Raw genomic sequence first — 17,919 nt, 5'->3', positions numbered from 1 at the left:
GCTGATTTGTTGTTCTTGGACCATGTAATAATTCATTGTGTTTGACCCATCCCGAGCTCCTTATTTTTTTATTAAAATTTAGAATCTCACTGGATTTTTCTTATTTTTAAGTAATATTTTATAACCTTATAGCATATATTTATTAGAATTTGAAATGATTTAATATTGGTTAATGGTTGACACTACTTCAAGTTCAAAGTGAATAGAAAAAAATATAGAGAGATCATATATGATCAAATTTTCCCCCTTCCCATGTATTTCCAACGATACACTAATAAAAAAATGTCTAAAAATCCGTGATGGGATCTCTTGGCCTTTTCAAAGAGATATTCAATTCAATAGTAAACTGGTAAATACGAATAAGTTCTTGAATAATCCAATATGAAAGAAGGACTCCATATGAAGATACTCATGAAGTATGTTCATCATGGGTGTGCTTTCATATGTAAGCTTATTGTTTCTGTCACAAACAGAACGGGTATTTGTCCTCCTGCTGAAAGGCCTTCTGTTGTGTCAAAGGATCGTCTATCTGTTGTTCCTCACCGAGGTCTCAGGTGCATGAGTATCTATCAGTGTGGAGGGGAGGGTACCTGCAAAAGGCACTCCAACACTCAAGTAAGAGTTAAGCTCAGAGCTATTAATGATAGGTAGTGAGTAGGTATAAATGAATCAATCCTTTACTTGAGGGGTTCACCTCATTTTATACTAACCTTGCTAGGCCTGGGGTCTGTGGGCCTGTCACACCATGATTACCAATTGAGTAATACTCCTCCTGATCATGCTTAGGCACTTCCAATCAAGTGATCACCCTTAAGTGGGTTTAATGGTGATAATCACAATCGAGTGGTGCTCATTGTTCGCACATGTTGAAGGTCGAGACATATTGTTTGACATATGTGAATACATGACTGGGGGGGTGTTTGATTTGGGTGTGTTAGGTGTTCCCTCAACCTGATCGAGTACTTTATCCGGTATACTTACCCTTTTGCTTGTGTATGCGATGATCATGGCATTCACATCTGCGAGAGTAAAAACCAAGAGTTTGAGAACTTATGAAGACCCAACAGAAGCGTTATTACATAGTTGCTAAGGTACTATGTTAGTGTTGGCCAACTTAGGAGTAGTACTTGTTGTATTAGGCATATCCTTCCCATGTTTCAAATGTAATTTACTTGTATGATTTGACTTATTCGTATGTATCCTTACATATTGGATAATGTTTTAATATTTTATCAGGGATCAAACATAAAAGTCGGATAGAAATCACAAACAAAAATCAGATATATATTAAGGAATACAAACATATTTTACTTTTTAAGTTTTATTGGTTATGCATGCAAATAGTCAAAGTAAAATTCTCAAATACTCTTTATATACATAATTAAACTCTTAAAGAGCATAAAACGTTAATGTATTACTTATTAAACTAAAACTAATGACTGATTAAGAATGTTTTTTAAGAAAAAAATATTCATGCAAGAAATATTATAGATCGATAGTACTTATAAAAAAGAGGATCAAGTAAAACTTCTAATTTAGTTTTTACAGGAAGAAGCAAAATAATGTAAAAGAAAATGTTAGTTTTTTCCCAAATATTGAAAAGAGGCATGCTTTTCTAGATACTCACAAAATATGTGTTCACTTTTATTTAATGTGCCCTTGTTATATGCATAGATCTAGGCGTCTAGCATTATAAATTGTTGTTGCGGTTGCAATTGCAATAGCGGTTGCGATCATTGCAATTGTGGGCATTGCAGCTACTGATATGCGAATTGTAATCTTTACGGCGTGAAGTTATTATATGTTTGCACATAACATAAAAAAGAATTTCACAATTATCCTAATATTGATGTATCTTTTATTTATAAGATAGTATAATTTTTCATTCATTTAAATTTAGTATCTCCTAACATCTCATACGGTCACACCCTTTTTTATCATTGACACTTAGAAGCTATAATAGAATATTGAAATCTAAACTTGTCTTTTAACAAACAAACAAAAAAAAAAGAGTGGAATAGAAGTGTAGAGCAATACTGATATTCTGTTTCGGCTACGTTGAGTATTTCATGGGATTGAAATTCGCATTGCAATTGTGGGCTGTTACGGTAGACGGTTCCGCAACAACAATATTGCGACCAAAATTGTGGTTGCTGACTGCAATTTAGAACTTTCAAGTGGTGCAGGAAAGTAACAAGCTTCTTTTCTTGTGTTTTTATGCGTACTTTAGAACTGAATTCTTTCTTCTATTATGTAAAAATCTAATCTTGTCTCGCCAATCTGCGAGCTTTAAGCTCCTCAATCAACGCCTCAGCATCAGCGTAAGATGTTCCACCTTCTTCCACGGCTCTTTTAGCTTTCTCTGCAATGTCTTTGACTCTTGTTGTCATTTCCTCTGCCTCTTCACTCTCCACCATCAACTTCCTCACTGCGGATTCCACCTTCTCTCTTCCCACCAAATCTTTCCATTCTGAATTCCACGACAACCACTCTCTGCTTCCCACTTGAACACCAATCTTCAAAACCTCAGTTATCAACTTCTCATTCGAAAATTGCTCGGCCGAGAGAGGCCACGTAATCATAGGCACTCCCGCACACACACTTTCCAAAGTGGAGTTCCATCCACAATGGGTCATAAACCCTTTGATTGCAACATGCTCCAAAATCAACAACTGAGGAGCCCAACCTCTAAGAACCAACCCTTTACCCGTTTCCTTCATCCTCTGCTCAAACCCTTCCGGAAGAAAGTTTCCGTTCCCATTTTCTTTGTTTTCTGATGGGTTGTTATGGATATTCCTCACCACCCAAATGAACGATTGTTCAGAAGCTTCAAGACCACAAGCAATTTCCTTTAACTGTTCAGAGGGTAACCGAAGCAGGCTTCCAAAGCTTACATAAAGAACTGAATTTGGTTTCTTAGAATTCAACCAATTCAAGCATTTTTCCTCATCAATAGTGGGTAGCTTCCCTCTCTCGGTTTTATCTTCTGCAGTTCTGTTGCAAAGGGACACTGGTCCTATAATCCACGCCTTCTTCCCCCACTTGTTTTTCACTTGCTCAGCATAAGCAGGTTCCAAGTCATGGAAGCTGTTGACAAAAGTTCCGAAACTCTTCTCCTCTAGCTGCCTCACCCTATCAGGAAACTGAGAAGGAGTTCTCAGAAAAACCGGAAGCTGAGACCTCGTCATTTCGATCCTGTCGGGTAGATTGGGGACAACAAAAGGCTCTGAGTCTGAACCGAGACTCTCAAGGGCAACATGTCTTACGTTGTCGTGGACGCAGCGTGCGAAGCACCCATTGCCGGTGAAGACTATTCTTGGGATCCCGAGCTCGTAAACGACATCGCCGGCCCAGCGATGGAACATGTCGACAACAATGCAATCCGGGGGGCGTTGGATGAGGAGCTGCCGAAGAGGTTCGAGGAGGGCCGAGGTGTCGATGAAGGGACCGGCAGACATGTCTGTGTCGGGTATGTCGGCGGAGAAGGTGTGAATGGCGATGGGAAGACCGGATTGTTGGTCGCGCTTGATTGAGTTTTGGAAGTTTAGAGCGTTGGAGGGTGTGACTAGAATGGTTGATTTGGCTCCGTGAGATGCGAACACTCTTGCTGTGTCTATCATTGGAATCTGATGTCCTCCTCCTACGAAGGGGAAGAAGAACATTTCAACTGAACCAGTTTTGAGGGCCATGTTGAAATGGATATGCTTGCTTGCTTTGTTTACTACAAGAAAATAGCGAATTAGCTGAGAGAATTTTGCAAGATGAGGGAGATCAGGCTTAATGAACCAATGGCATGCGCAGCTGCTATTTATTGATTTTTCCTATAAAGATAGATGGCGGGCTCGTAGATTCCACAACTAGAAAAGTTTGTAGCTAAAACGTCATGAGTGACGTATTAGAAGCAAAGTGCTAACTGAGTCTATTTGACTTGCGGTGTTCTACTGGAGTTTCCAATCGCTGTGATTGGTTAGACATGTCAAACGAAATAGATAAACCACGTGTCGTGTGGAAATAAACCTTAACGCATGTACTTTTCTTTCTTGGATGCTCTTACTCTATGAGCACGAAGAATGAAGGATGGTTACTCTAAATATAACTGCAAGCCAGTGATTAGTTGTAAATAGTTTATAAAACTCCCAAATTGGTCATTCACGCTTTAACGTAGAGGAAGGATTTGTATAGCATATGGACCCTAGTCAGCCATTAGGGATCATGAAAGACCTACGTATTCACTTGACTAACACGTATATGTTCTTTTATTTACTGAAATTTAGAATCTCACTAGATTTTTCTTATTTGCAAATTGCGACTACTAGTATTATTTTATATCCTTACAGCATTTTTTTATCAGAATTTGAAGTACTAATATTTTTTGCCCACTTCTGTAGCAATGATTCAATATTAGTTTATGGTTGACAAGATACTTCAAGTTCAAAGTGAATATAAAAAATAAAATAGAGAGATCGATTACGATAAAATATTTCCCATTCCCCTGTATTTCCAAGTGTACAACTAATAATTAAGAAAATGTGTCAATTCGTTATGGGATCTCTCAGCCTTGACCCTGCCTATATCAGTAAGAGATATTCAATTTGACAGTAAACTGGGTAAATGTGCGGACAAGACTCGAGAAGTTCGTGAATAATCCAATTCTTCAACAAAACCAGGACATAATTGCATATAATTAAAATCCTAAGCACTTTACAGTATTAAGTTCATAATAAAGGGCTCCAAATGATCTATTCTGACCTCATAAATGTCAGTTATCAGAGACTGCATAAAGAACAGGATGTAGTATCTCCTAGCCTGAAACAAACAATCCAATGTACCGACACAAGGTTGATAACTTAATACAGGTGATCGATAAATCACTTCCCTCTATGGTTTTTTATACACCACTAAGATCTCACAAGGCCATCAAAAGTTGCCTTCAGCTCCTCCTTCGGCTTGTGCCATATACATTTGTAATAGTCTAAATATCTACTAGGTATAACTACATACATTAACATTATCCGTAGCTAATAAATATAGAGGTTACGCTGACCATCATCAGCACAACCTGCAAGCAAATCTATTTGAATAACTTTTCACAAACACTATCACCACTCTCCAGCACGTTTTGATAGTAGAGCCGCCTTAACAATATTTCCCCGTGTAATAAGTCCAACCTAGCAAGAATATGAGAAAAATCTATGAGCAAAAGTCACTACTGGAAGAAGCACAAAATTATACTCACAATAGGGAATAAATAATCGCCTTACCAGCTTTCCATCATCATCTACCACAGGTAGTCGACGATATTTTGTTTCAAGTAACAGCCTAATACAAGAAGAAATGGTGTCAGGCATCAAGTGGTCAATGGTTGCAAGCTAGAATGCTAAATTGTGATGGCTGTCAGATTTAGGAATCTTATTTAATATAATTTAAATTCCATGGAAACATGTAACATAAATGGTTGCACTGATGTAGCAATAAATTAACAGTGATGTTTTTTGTCCTCGTACATTGGTATGAATTGGTAGGTATGAATGTGTTGGTAACAAAATAATCAGAGAACTCAACAATATTGGACATGTATACAAAGTCAGTACCTAGCAGCTTCCTCAAGACTAGTCGATTCATGAACAACAAGTGGAGTTGGAGTCATCAAGTCACCAACAACTTGGCCATTAGTCTTACTAAGCAGCTTTTGTAACTCATTGAACGTCTGTCATACAAGACAATAGTTACAAATACAGATGTGTAGCCAATCAATAGAATAACAAAAGTTCCGTAAACAATACAATTTCCCTTCTCTGAGGGCGAGTGAAGAAAAGGAGAAAAAGGATTATTAACAATAATGGTTAGATGTTTGTATTTCCCAAATGCTCAACCTGCACATATCCTTTACCATACAGGAAAAAATTGATTTCATTGACACCCAACATCGTGAGTGTTTGAGGTTCATGTGCAATCACAGATTCATTAAGAAAATTCTCCGTCCATCTTGCAAATCAAGGACCACAAAAATAAATGCTCGACAGATAATAAAATCAGTAACAGAGTTGAAGAAGAGAAACCGTATTTTATAGTTTTACTATAAAATTAAATGAAGGAAAACTCATTACAATAATGCTGACTTGAATATGGGCACCTAATTGCTTCCTCTACAAAGAAGCAAACCCACACCATGGCAAAGCCTTTCCACAACTACCTGACCTCCCCATGATCCCTACCTCTCCACTACACGGAAATGATTCCCTATCTTACCTCCACTCTCCAATTTCCAACTATCCTATCTGTTATTCACCCATTTAACTGTTCGTCTAACAATTTTCTGTCACTGTTGCTACGCCTTCCTATCCCTCTTACACTTACTTGTGGGCTCACTCTTTCTTGTTCCCACTCATCCCCTTGCTTATTTTCTCCTCTTGTTCCCCTTCTAGGCTTCTATTACCTTTGTTATAATGGGTCTATCATACAGTTATTTCTTAACAGAAACCTTCCAAAAAAAGGAGAGGGGGGGGGAGGGGAGGGGGGGGGGGGGGGGGGGGGGGGGGGGTTCTATAATACAATATTAGAACTACTCAATTAGCAGACTTTCACAACATCATCAAGGTTGACTCTGGCATACTAACTTTGAACACACAGGGATGTAGACATCCAGATAATACTTCACAAAGCAATTTTTCCTCTATCCTATAAGACTGAGGAACAATGAAGTGCATTAGTTGAAACTAGACATTCTGTATTAACCATGGTACATCAATATTATCAGTTTCCCTTTGAAATCTTTACATTTTTTCGAGAAATATGATCTAGTTGAAATCATGAAACAGTTGATGCAATTAAAGTCAACATGTACTGACTGAAGGTCCAGGAAATTTCAAGCAAGCAAACATAATGAAAAAAAAAGTTTTATTCAAATAATGTTTTAAAGGGGATGAGGGTTTATTCTACCAAATACCAATGAATTTTGGTCAAAAATGAAATCTAACAAAAAACATACCCGACTCTAAACAAATATATATATATATATATATATATATATATATATATAAGCTGCTAAAAAAGGACATGTAAAACAGAGAGGTTTGGTCTCAAGTATTTATGTATCCAATCATCCACGTATCCTCACTATATTTAGCCAGCATGAAGTCAAATGAAAAGTGAGCCCCACTTATGTTTGTAAATGATTGTGTGTAGAAGCAGATGAATTATTAATTTAAAACTGGGTATTGCACTAAAAACTAAGTCCAAACTTTAGTTTGTGAACATCATCATTCGTCATAATAGAATTAGCATCTTATGGCATCAGTTGAGGAGTTATTTGCAATTACCAGTAAATGATAAATCTATTCAATGTAGGGTGAGTTTGTTTAAACTTAAAAGAAATAACTTTAAAATAAGTGATTTAAAAAAAAACACTTCAAAATAGGATTTGCTTCTTAAAAAAAGCAGAAAACTACTTATTTTAAGTAAAAGCAATTTAGACAAGCACATCAGAAAAATAAAAATCTGCTTATTTTATTAAAAAAAGTGTTTTTATTAATAAGCTTAAACAAACTGACCCTATTAGAATTCATATAAAATGGTTACACTTACTTTCCAAGTACTATCGACGTCGGGGAACAAGTTTGCATCACTTTGAGGACCTCCTAAAAGCGAAGCATAACAATTAGTAAAATCTTAGCAGCAGCATGTAGAGAACTTGTTTCAATTGATTAAGCACATCAATGGAATTTCAGTATGACTTGGCAATAAAGTTAAACACTCTCTTCATTTGAAATTATTTGTCAATTAAGGTTAATGCACGCATCATAAGCTGATCAAAAAAAAAAAAATGCACGCATCATAAGAAAATTATTAGTTGCACCACTTACTATGATAAAATAGTCTTCATTGACTAAAATACCCTAACCATTGCATAGTTGCTAATTAATTAAAGAGGAATGCTAGCAACACATTTTACTATTGGCCAAAATTTTTGGAAATAAACTTTTTATAGGTCTCACTTCTTATTTAACGAGTCTCTCATGATCTTGTAGCTTCCAATATATTTTAATCAATATTAGAGAATATGTTAGGAGTGTATTGCTAACTCTCCTCTTAATTAAATATTTAGATAAGATACCAATAAGTAAGGGAGCTATTGGGCAAAAGAATTAATTTTTTCTTGATTTTCTAAAGTAAAAAATATTTTAAAATAAACCAAACCAAACCAAAACTCCCAAAGCTCCACATAATTTGAAGTACCATTGGCCTCATTCCTCACCTACCAAAACAAAAACTACTGTCTCTCTAACAAAAGCAAGGGCATAAAACATATGGTATCTTCAATCTCTCAACAACAAGTCAATTACAGCACAAACATCAGAAGAAAAAAAATTAATCCATAATCATTCCCATCAACCTACATGAACATTGATTTGACTTGGTAGAATGGTAGTTAACAGAAACTTTACTACCTTTAGGTATTTCGAATTTTTACCTGATATCGAATCAATAGCCAATAAGTCATAATCAGAAACAACTCCAACCTGCATCACCAAAAAAAGTCCAATGAGGAACTGAATCCAGCTCAAAATAAAAACATAAAAAAATTAAATAAATCATTAGAGTTTCATAATAAAGCAAAAAGAAATGTGAAGGGAAATAAACAATCACCAGATTCCAGTCCTCATCGATCACCGGAAGACCACTGATTCTGTTGTTTACAAGAGCCTCCAAAGCTAAAATCCAAAAAAATATTATTAATGATAAATAAATAAATGAATAAAGTAAATCACATAATAAAATTGAATAGAACATTGAGGTACCTTCATCAACGGTGGTGGTGGTTTTGACAACATGCAAATCTTGCTTCTTTGTCATGAAATCCGAAACGGTGTAAGTTCCATTCGCACGCTGAAAACGTTAAAACGCAACCGTATCATAAAAAAGAAGAAAAAAAGCTAAAAAGGACACGGTAGCGTAACGACGACGCTTTGATTCGAAGAAAAGAACACTCACCGGAACCGAATTCACGGTTTGACTTGAAGCAAGACGGAACCCAGAGGAGTTAGAGAAACGACGCCGTTTTGGAACAGCGGAAGAAGAACGGAGAGGAGAATGGCATTGCGGAAAGAGCGACGGAGGAGAAAAAGAACGAAGCGGAACAGCAAGAGTGTTTAACAAATGAATCGAACTCATTTCTCTTTTTTTTTTTTTTTACTGAGAAAATAAAAATAATTGCAGTTGTATTATTAAAAAAAATTGGGTTTTGGGGTGATGAATCTTCTATGTGGGAGAGGGATCGAGGATCGAATAGGAAAGTAATGGAGATGAATGATAATGGTGCTGTAGCTCTATCTCAGAGGAATGATAAAATAATTGAAAAAAATGAATGAAAATTGAAAAGTGGAGGAATAAATATAATATAAATGGAAAAGAAAAAATGGTTGAAGGGAAAAAGAGGAGACGTGAGCGTCCTTTACTTTTCCGTTGAAGGCGGTGGAATCAGGACAACGTTGACACTTGCGCAGTTGCGCATTACAGTCGGCGTCGGCATTTTCACAACGGCGTCGTTTTGTCTTGAATTGTTTTATTGTTTTATTTTCTTTTACACTAAAATTTAAGGGAAAAGAATGGCACACCGTCCAAATAAGAGGGGAAAAAACTCTAAATTCAAATAACATTAATGATTTTTAATTTATTATTAGCGATAAAGATATTTATATTTATCATTTATTTCATTCAAAAGAAATATATAAGAAATAGTAACACTAAGAATACATTTTTTCACATATTTATTTAAATATGTTTTTATTAGTAATAAATAAATAATATAAAAATCTTTATCAATATTTTTATATAAATATCATTATTAATGTTTTTTAGCTAAATTGTACTTAGGGAAGCAGGAGACCTAGTGAAAAAGCAATTAAGTATGAAAGTGTAATTTGTTTTAGGTTTGAGTCAGTATTTGACACATATAAGATTTAGTGTATCTGAATAACCTTAATTTTCACACGATGATTCATCGTTTCTAATTTAGTGGTTACTTTAAGATTCTTAAAACAACCTCGTGACACTATGTTATGGAGTTCACTGTCAAGAAAAGGAGTCATGCGATCTCAAATGCATAAGAGACTAAAATGAAAATACTTGTTTAACCTCAAGCCCAAAAAATACAATTAGTCATATACATATTAGTAATAAAGATATTTATATTTATTATTTATATCATTCTAAAGATATAAATCCAAAGAATATAATTAATCGTATTAGTAATAAAGCTATTATTTATATTATTCTAAAGATATAAATAAGAGAGTAAAAAAATGCTAACAATATATTCTTTAATATACTTATTTGAATATTTTTATTTGTTAAAAAATATAAAAAAAAATTGTAAATCTCACATTTCATCAAATGATTCTATTTTGCAATTTTATAATTTTTAATAAATTTAAGTCAATAATAAAATATGCATTAAAGAAGAGTATGTTAGGAAGAATTAGACATGGCAAGAAAACCCGTACCCGTGGGTATCTGCCCGAATCCGTCCCGACTTTGACGGGTAATACCCGAGTTGATCGGGTATGGGTTCGGGTTCGGGTTTTCCCCGATAACCAAAAGTCGGGTACGGGTACGGGTATGGGATTACTAGACCCGTCCCGACCCCGAACCCGTCCCACCACTTAAAATCTTTAGAATTTTTGCATAATTTAATCAAAAGACATATAATTTTTATTACTAGTTAATTTTATTTTAAAATTTTTACATAATTTAATATTATTTTCTTAACTATTTATGTAGACACACGCGTTATAATAAATTTATTGATATATAAGTAGTTAAAAATAAAAGTTTAACAATAAATGTTTAACAATCAATTTATTTTTTTTCTAAAATCAAATTTTTAATATTTTTTTAAAAAAAAATATTTTTCTACAAAAAAAAAATATTTTTCTAAATGGTGTGTGGAACGGGGTTGGAGATACCCGATACCCGATACCCGTCGGGTACCGACGGGTACGGGAATGGGATAATAAACTCAAACTCGTCGGGTATCGGGTACGGGTATGGGAATATGTTGAGAAGTCGGGATAAGGAATTGGGGAGACAATACCCGTACCCGACCCGCCCATTGCCATGTCTAGGAAGAATTCAAATTTATAACTTGTGAAATGCAAAGACTGTATCTTATACTACTCCACCAATATTCATTGACATTTCCAATTTTCAAAGTTTTTATTTTGTTTTTACGTGGTTGTAGGTTGATGTCTTATTCGTGCCTTTGGGCTTTTTGCCCTTGCCTTAGCCTAGTTGGCTCGTTTGCTTCCCCGTTAAAGCACAAAGGAACTTTCCTCATGCCCTGTTCCGTTTCTTTTGGTGTAACTGTTCCGTTTCTAAATCTTCTTCTTCCGTTTGAAAATTTTAAATACTCTGTACTAATTTAACATTGTGTTCGGACCTAAAAAAAACTTCTAGAAAAACGCAAATCGATAAAATTGAGTCAATGCCATGGCTTAAATTATCAACTGCAAAACTAGTATTTTTGTAATAAAGTAGTCTAAAGCTCATCATTATTTGTTTAAGAATTCAACACACTCTTTTTGCTACAGGTATTCTTTAAGTAGATAATCATGTTCAACATTTCATTAAGACGTACTACCATTTTAAAGTTTCTCATGAAGATTAAAAATAAATATACAACTCGATGAATGAAATAATTTTTATAAAATATATTTATTTCCTTTATCAAATTTTATAAATACACTACTATTAAATATTTCCGTGCATGTTAGAAATAAAAATTATATTTTTAGCTCTATCTTAGAGTAACTTTTATTAGTTCATTTTGGAGATAAATGTTGGTTTCGAAAAATAAGAAACATAATAATAAAAATAATTATGTTGATTGTTTATTTGAGATGAAATTAGAAAAATAATATTTTAATAAATTTGAAAATGTCAATTCAATTAAAAACTTTTTGAATTTTAAAAAGTCAATTATTTTGGAATGGATGAATAATTTTGATATATTATTAAATAAAAGTATACAAAAAAAAAAAAATATATATATATATATATATATATATATATATATATATATATATATATATATAAAGACACAGTATCATCTTCATATTATACTGATTATTCAATTGTGACAAATGATAAGATCTTAAGAAATTAATAAATTGTCAAACTTGGTAATTTATATTTTTTAGATTGTATCACTTATATATTACTAGAAAATTAACTTTTAACGACGGTTCTAATGTACATTTAACAATAGTTGTAGAATTGTCTTTGAAGCCAATAACGTTAAAAGTGATTGACATACCATGATGGTTATGGAACAAACCGTCTTAAAAAATATGTTTCTGAATATGTCTTTTTTAAAACAGTTTTTATATAACAATCGTCTTAGAATGTATCTCTTTTAAAATAGTTTTTACATAACTCTTAAAATGTGTTTCTTCTAAGACGATTCTTACATAAGAACCGTCTTATAATGTGTCTCTTTTAAGACGGTTTTTACATAACAACTATCTTAGAATGTGATTTATTAAGTAATTCCACTTATATATACAAGCGTACTACATCATACCTTCTTGCTTATGAAGTGCTAACACTTAGATTCAGAACCAGTTAAATGACAATGATGTTACTAATTTAGTCATTGATAAATAAAACAATTTAATTTGCAAATCAATATAGAGCATCGACCACAATACATGACAAGTAAAGAATAATTTCAATACTTTACTGATATGGAAAAAAAATGTCAATGTGCAGTATAAATAGAGTCCAATCCCCTAAACCATAATTTTGTTTCATGAATAAAATTATGAAAACACAAGGAATTAATGATCTTAATGACCAAAATGGGCAACGAGAAATCTAGCATAATTATTTCAAATTTCACAAATTGTGTTCTTCTTGTGTGCAACAAGGAAATATTTTATATGGGACACTTGTCCATCAAAGTATTCTACTAAGGATACAGGAATCTCAGTCATTACAACATAGGCAAAGTAGATTTCATAGCAATAAATTATTAACAACTGCCAGAAAACATATATAGTTATATACTATTATCTAGATTGTAAAAACTAATTTCAATGACATTCAAAGAATTATAAAAGTAACCCACGTTAGATCGACTAAACTTAATTTGGCACAGTGCATGAGTACATTACACTAAGGAGTACACTACCAAATTGTTATACATACCTAGTGGTCGGTGTTACTATGACATTCACTTTCTTGAAAATGTCCAAGTGGTAATACATACTCCTTGGTCTGAAACATTTAAGACAAATTTTAGAAGCTATATACACAATTTTCTGGTATACATTAGACAATCTGTGATAGTAATTATTTTTACAAATTGTAACATGTCATTTTCCAAGGTCATCAGTAAGAGATGCTTAAATAAAGGGACACAAATTTGTTATATTTATTATCAACTCTCGTATCACCTAATACATTGGGTTGCAACATAATTGGTTGTTGTAAATGGCCGAAAAAGTGCCAAACTTGTAGGAGTATCATATTACACCTTTCATATGAAAGCAAAGAAATAAAGGAAATCACCATAAATTTTTATACCCACCGTCTAATATTAACCACTTTGAATAACATATTAGAAGGATTTCTTTTAAGAATTGGACCACAAAATGAAGTTACCAATATTAACTTTCAATATATACTCAAACATACCCGTCTTCACAATCAGGATTCAGTGAACATAAGCATTCAGAGCCAATGGAAACAACATGGGCAGTTCGCATCTGAAGAAGCTCTGGTATAACAATTTCTATCATCTTCAAATAATAGAGAAATATACACTACTTAACCTTGTTTAAATTTATCATGCTTATCAAGAAATAAAATGCATTACATGATAGAATGATGAACTTACTTCACAACCATGAGCCTTTGACAGCAGATTAAGTGCTTCATCACATTTATTAGAGATTTCAGTTGAATGCACATCATTAAACCACTTCACAAGAATAAATATATTATATATAAAAAGTGTGACATTAAACTGCACAAAAAATATATTTTGAAGGATAAGGTGATTATCAGGGTGTACTTTTTGATTCTTAAAGATCCCAAGGCATCCTTAGGTAGAAGTGGCTCCACACTTTTTGGCCAAGGGAAGCTTAAGATTCCACTCTCCTTACCATCACAGACATCCTCTTTTTCATTATTATTGTAGGAAAGTTCACTATTGTATCTTCTTTAGCTTGCCATCTACATGTAAAACATTAAATTTTAACATGTCTAATTATCATTGCATCGCATTAAGTTTTTTCCCCTTAATTAAAATGTTTGAAACAAACTAAAGCAGAGAGAAGTTAAGAGTTAAAAAATGTTAGAAAAGAAAGGTATAAAATGCACTATTGGATTGCACATTATGTAGACCTAGCAAAGCCTAAATCATCAGGTTGCTTGACTAATTGATATCATCAAAGACTTTTGTCAACAACCTAACATCATTTGATCAACATAGCTCCTTATTGTAGCATCTTTCATTTTTTTAGGCCATATATATCTTCATACAAGTAGGTGCAATTAGAAGTCAAAACCTATATAGTCCTATGGAATAATATAAAATAAATTGGTACTCAACAAAAGGTTGTTTTGCTTTAAGCTAAAAAATAAATAAATAAACAATACTAAGAGACAATAGGTGCATGTACTTCTCTAGTGAAATAACATTCTTTCTGTCTATGTCGATATAATCTTGTACTTCTTGTGAGATTATGAACCATTGTCACTAGTCAAACTCATATCTATTTTATATGTCATTAAAGCAAGTGTGAAATTGCAACATGATTATGATTAAAATCCTCAAGCCTGGCACTGTAGTAACAATTTAGATACACTCAAGAAGCATCATGGTTTTCCTCACAGTTAGGATCGATTTATAAGAAGTTTGATTAACACATTAATTATTACTATACACCAAAGATTAGGATCAAGTGGCTCTTCTTTTCTGAATTCTGATGTAGCATGTAAAGCTTTCTGGTCCCTTAAACTTTACAACTTTGATTCCTCCTTTGTCCATATGCAAGAAAGAGACATTTATGCCATTGACCCACCAAGATATTTATATGTGGAATATATAATTTTTAGCTATCAAGTTTAAATTCAAAAGAGAAAATCATGAGTGAAAATGTTAAAGTAAAGAAAAAGGTTCATGCAAAGCCATTTGGTCCGCAGAGTGACAGAAATTTTCATCTCCGCTGTTATGATTTTTCCTTTGCTCCTATGTCATAAGGAAAGGTAAAAAATTTGGGCATGATGACATTTAAATAATTATTCACTATGTTCACTCATTAGAAAATAAGTGACGTGTTGATGGATTACCTGAATTGACTGACAAAGTGGTGTAGGAAGATGGAAGCTTCCAGCCTATCCAAGTCAAGGCCAGGGCACAGCCTTTGTCCCCCTCCAAAAGGAGTGAAATTGCAAGTGCTCATATCTTTGTCTTGAAGTTCACCAATCCATCACTTAAGCTAAATAAATAACATACAAACAAAAAACATAAAGAAACTAACAGGGGATTTCTCTTACTTGCCACCTCCAATGATTGAATTGATATGGACATTCATATTTTTTGTCATCTAGATTAACTGATCTAAAATTTGCAAACACACACCACCCTTTTGGTATTAAGTGCCCTTTTTATTTCAACATCTTTTAAGGCTTTTCTCATAACTCCAATTATAATATTTCCCATCCTTAAAGTTTCACTGATGACCTATATATACAAGTAGAGCACATAATAAGTTAGGTGAAAACTATGGATCATTTTTACATTTCCTTGATGAGGAACCAATAGCTATGGTTTCCTTACTGTTTGAGTAAATGGAAGTGATAAGTAATCGATCCAACTCAAGGATTCCCCATGTTGATCTTGAAGTTTCTTAAGCTTCAAATTTCCCTCATGAGAATCATCAAAAGTAGTTTTCCAAAAGCTAATCAGGAAATTAGGGCACATGTTTCAATCTCATGATATGCCACAATCAGAGATTATTCAAAAACTTCGGTAAGTGGTAGCACGAAATCCATATGTATATGTCGTGAGTATGATGTTGGACACTCTTTTCAGGGCTCATAATCATATATAGCTAGTGTAGAAAGGACATAACCCTATCATTACTAGCCAATTGTCCCTAAGAAAAATTCAAAATCTTTGTAACATAGTCGAAAAGAATCATAATGGTAACAACAAAATGATTTTATACTTTTAGTCTTTACACTAGGCCACTAGGAGTAGGAGTTTTGTGCATAACTACTGAATACTAATTGACCAAAACAAAATTAGATTATTTGAATTCAGAAATACTTAAGATTTGTGGTAAGGTGAATTTCATTATAACTGCTTAAGGGAAGATCTAGCATACCGTCAATTGTTGCAAAGCAATAGCACAATCCAATAGATATTTTGTAGCTAGAGTCATAAGAAGTGGCACCAAGTCTTCCCCTGGAATCATCATATCAATAATATTATCTACTATTAAATCATCCGTTAATTTTTCACTAGCATCACTAAGAAAGACATCCACCACATCTTCTGGAACTTTGTAGATGCCATTATTTCTTTTACCTAGGATAATTTTGTTCTCTAATTTCATCATTGTATTTTTTGTCTAAAACCAAAAAATGACATAATTATTGCCAAGTCCATGATCATGACATGACATGTATGGTAAAAAAAAAAATCAATATCTAATTAATGAACTTGCCTGCAAAGATTGATAGAGTTTAGTTATTGGTAGTTTTATTGGTAGAGACATGAGGCTTGAGATAAATTTTTGAAAATGCTTCTTTAGAAGTTCCATTTCTTCTCCTGCATCCAAACTAATCAATGCCTTGACTAGTACATGAAAAGCAATCTGGGGACAAAAAAAGAAGTAATTGTGGCATGTTGGTATCTTTCAAAAGAGTAAATTATAATTGCAAATCTCAATTTCAACGTAGCATAATTACAACAAAATGATTATGAACCCCATAAAGATAACTAGGATTTCCAATTTACAATTGCATCATCTTGAAACATAAGTAGGAGACTGCCAAAAAGATAACTCAGTCACTAATAATTACTTCAGTAACTCATACACCAATTATCACTTTACAATAATATCATAATATTACTTAAACTCTGGACATTATATAAGAGTAATACAACTTATACTATATATTTTTATCAACAAAAAAAGTATAGTAGCAAAAGTGCTCAAACGATACAATTCTTTACTTTAATGGTTAGTAGTTAAATAAACTTGTCCAGTCAGTGTGGAGTATAGGCTTTTGTCCAATAACATAAGATTATGTTTGTTTTTTTGTTGTTTGTATATATATATATATATATATATATATATATATATATATATATATATATATATATATATATATATATATATATATATATAAAAATTAAACCACATATTCAGAGAGATTTTATTAATAGTTATAATTTGGTAATGCTTTTGTTGATCCAATTACCATATGCAGGAAGCATATTGTTTGGCACTTGGCAAGCTTAAAGAAGCAATGGTGGAACCACAATAGAAGTCAATGGCTTTCATAATCAACATACATTCACAACTTAGAGAGCTCACTAAGGCAACCTTGCCTGCACCTAATGTTGAACCAGCTGCAGCTACCACATCTTCTACTAGTAGGAGACTGCCAAAAAGATAACTTAATCACCAATAATTACTTCAGTAACTCATACACAAACGTGAGGAGAAAGTGTGGCCACTTAGTCATAACTTTGGAGAAGAGGATTATATGTTGAGATGGTGCAAATGGTAATGAATGACCATACCTACAAAAATGAATTCAACACTCAAAATACACAATAAGACTTGTATAACAAACTATATTAATGAAATTGAGTAATAGTAAACTATTTTAGTTGTACGG

The 17,919-nt window shown here is 33.2% G+C and overlaps 2 protein-coding genes and 1 long non-coding RNA gene across 3 annotated transcripts; all 3 read right to left on the bottom strand.

Moving 5' to 3' along the window:
- Window positions 1–1,835: 1,835 nt before the first annotated feature.
- Window positions 1,836–3,797, bottom strand: LOC114386231 (abscisate beta-glucosyltransferase-like). Its single transcript, XM_028346202.1, has one exon. It carries the CDS (start codon window positions 3,687–3,689, stop codon window positions 2,262–2,264), a length of 1,428 nt encoding a protein of 475 aa, XP_028202003.1. The 5' UTR covers window positions 3,690–3,797; the 3' UTR covers window positions 1,836–2,261.
- An 856-nt stretch (window positions 3,798–4,653) lies between these two features.
- LOC114386224 (CBS domain-containing protein CBSX1, chloroplastic-like) lies at window positions 4,654–9,389 on the bottom strand. Its single transcript, XM_028346196.1, has 8 exons — window positions 8,992–9,389; window positions 8,799–8,886; window positions 8,647–8,711; window positions 8,471–8,519; window positions 7,585–7,637; window positions 5,592–5,707; window positions 5,262–5,319; window positions 4,654–5,168 (listed from the first exon to the last, which is right to left on the bottom strand). Exons 1-8 carry the CDS (start codon window positions 9,169–9,171, stop codon window positions 5,100–5,102), a joined length of 678 nt encoding a protein of 225 aa, XP_028201997.1. The 5' UTR covers window positions 9,172–9,389; the 3' UTR covers window positions 4,654–5,099.
- A 3,405-nt stretch (window positions 9,390–12,794) lies between these two features.
- LOC114386217 lies at window positions 12,795–16,647 on the bottom strand. Its single transcript, XR_003661039.1, has 3 exons — window positions 16,395–16,647; window positions 15,355–15,503; window positions 12,795–14,235 (listed from the first exon to the last, which is right to left on the bottom strand). It is a non-coding gene; the product is annotated as an uncharacterized LOC114386217 (long non-coding RNA).
- Between the last annotated feature and the right edge of the window lie 1,272 nt (window positions 16,648–17,919).

This window comes from Glycine soja, chromosome 2, assembly GCF_004193775.1.
Source record: "Glycine soja cultivar W05 chromosome 2, ASM419377v2, whole genome shotgun sequence".
NCBI lineage: Eukaryota > Viridiplantae > Streptophyta > Magnoliopsida > Fabales > Fabaceae > Glycine > Glycine soja.
Note: the sequence above shows the minus strand (reverse complement) of the source record. Positions and strands in the feature narration are given on the sequence as shown.

What these genes read in the sequence shown, in the direction of transcription:
- LOC114386231 (XM_028346202.1), bottom strand. Translation starts at nt 3,689, where the DNA reads ATGGCCCTCAAAACTGGTTCAGTTGAAATGTTCTTCTTCCCCTTCGTA.
- LOC114386224 (XM_028346196.1), bottom strand. Translation starts at nt 9,171, where the DNA reads ATGAGTTCGATTCATTTGTTAAACACTCTTGCTGTTCCGCTTCGTTCT. An exon ending in CACCACCACCGTTGATGAAG is followed by an intron (nt 8,712 to 8,798) that starts GTACCTCAATGT and finishes TTTGGATTTTAG; the next exon opens with CTTTGGAGGCTCTTGTAAAC. An exon ending in GGCTATTGATTCGATATCAG is followed by an intron (nt 7,638 to 8,470) that starts GTAAAAATTCGA and finishes CTTCGCTTTTAG; the next exon opens with GAGGTCCTCAAAGTGATGCA.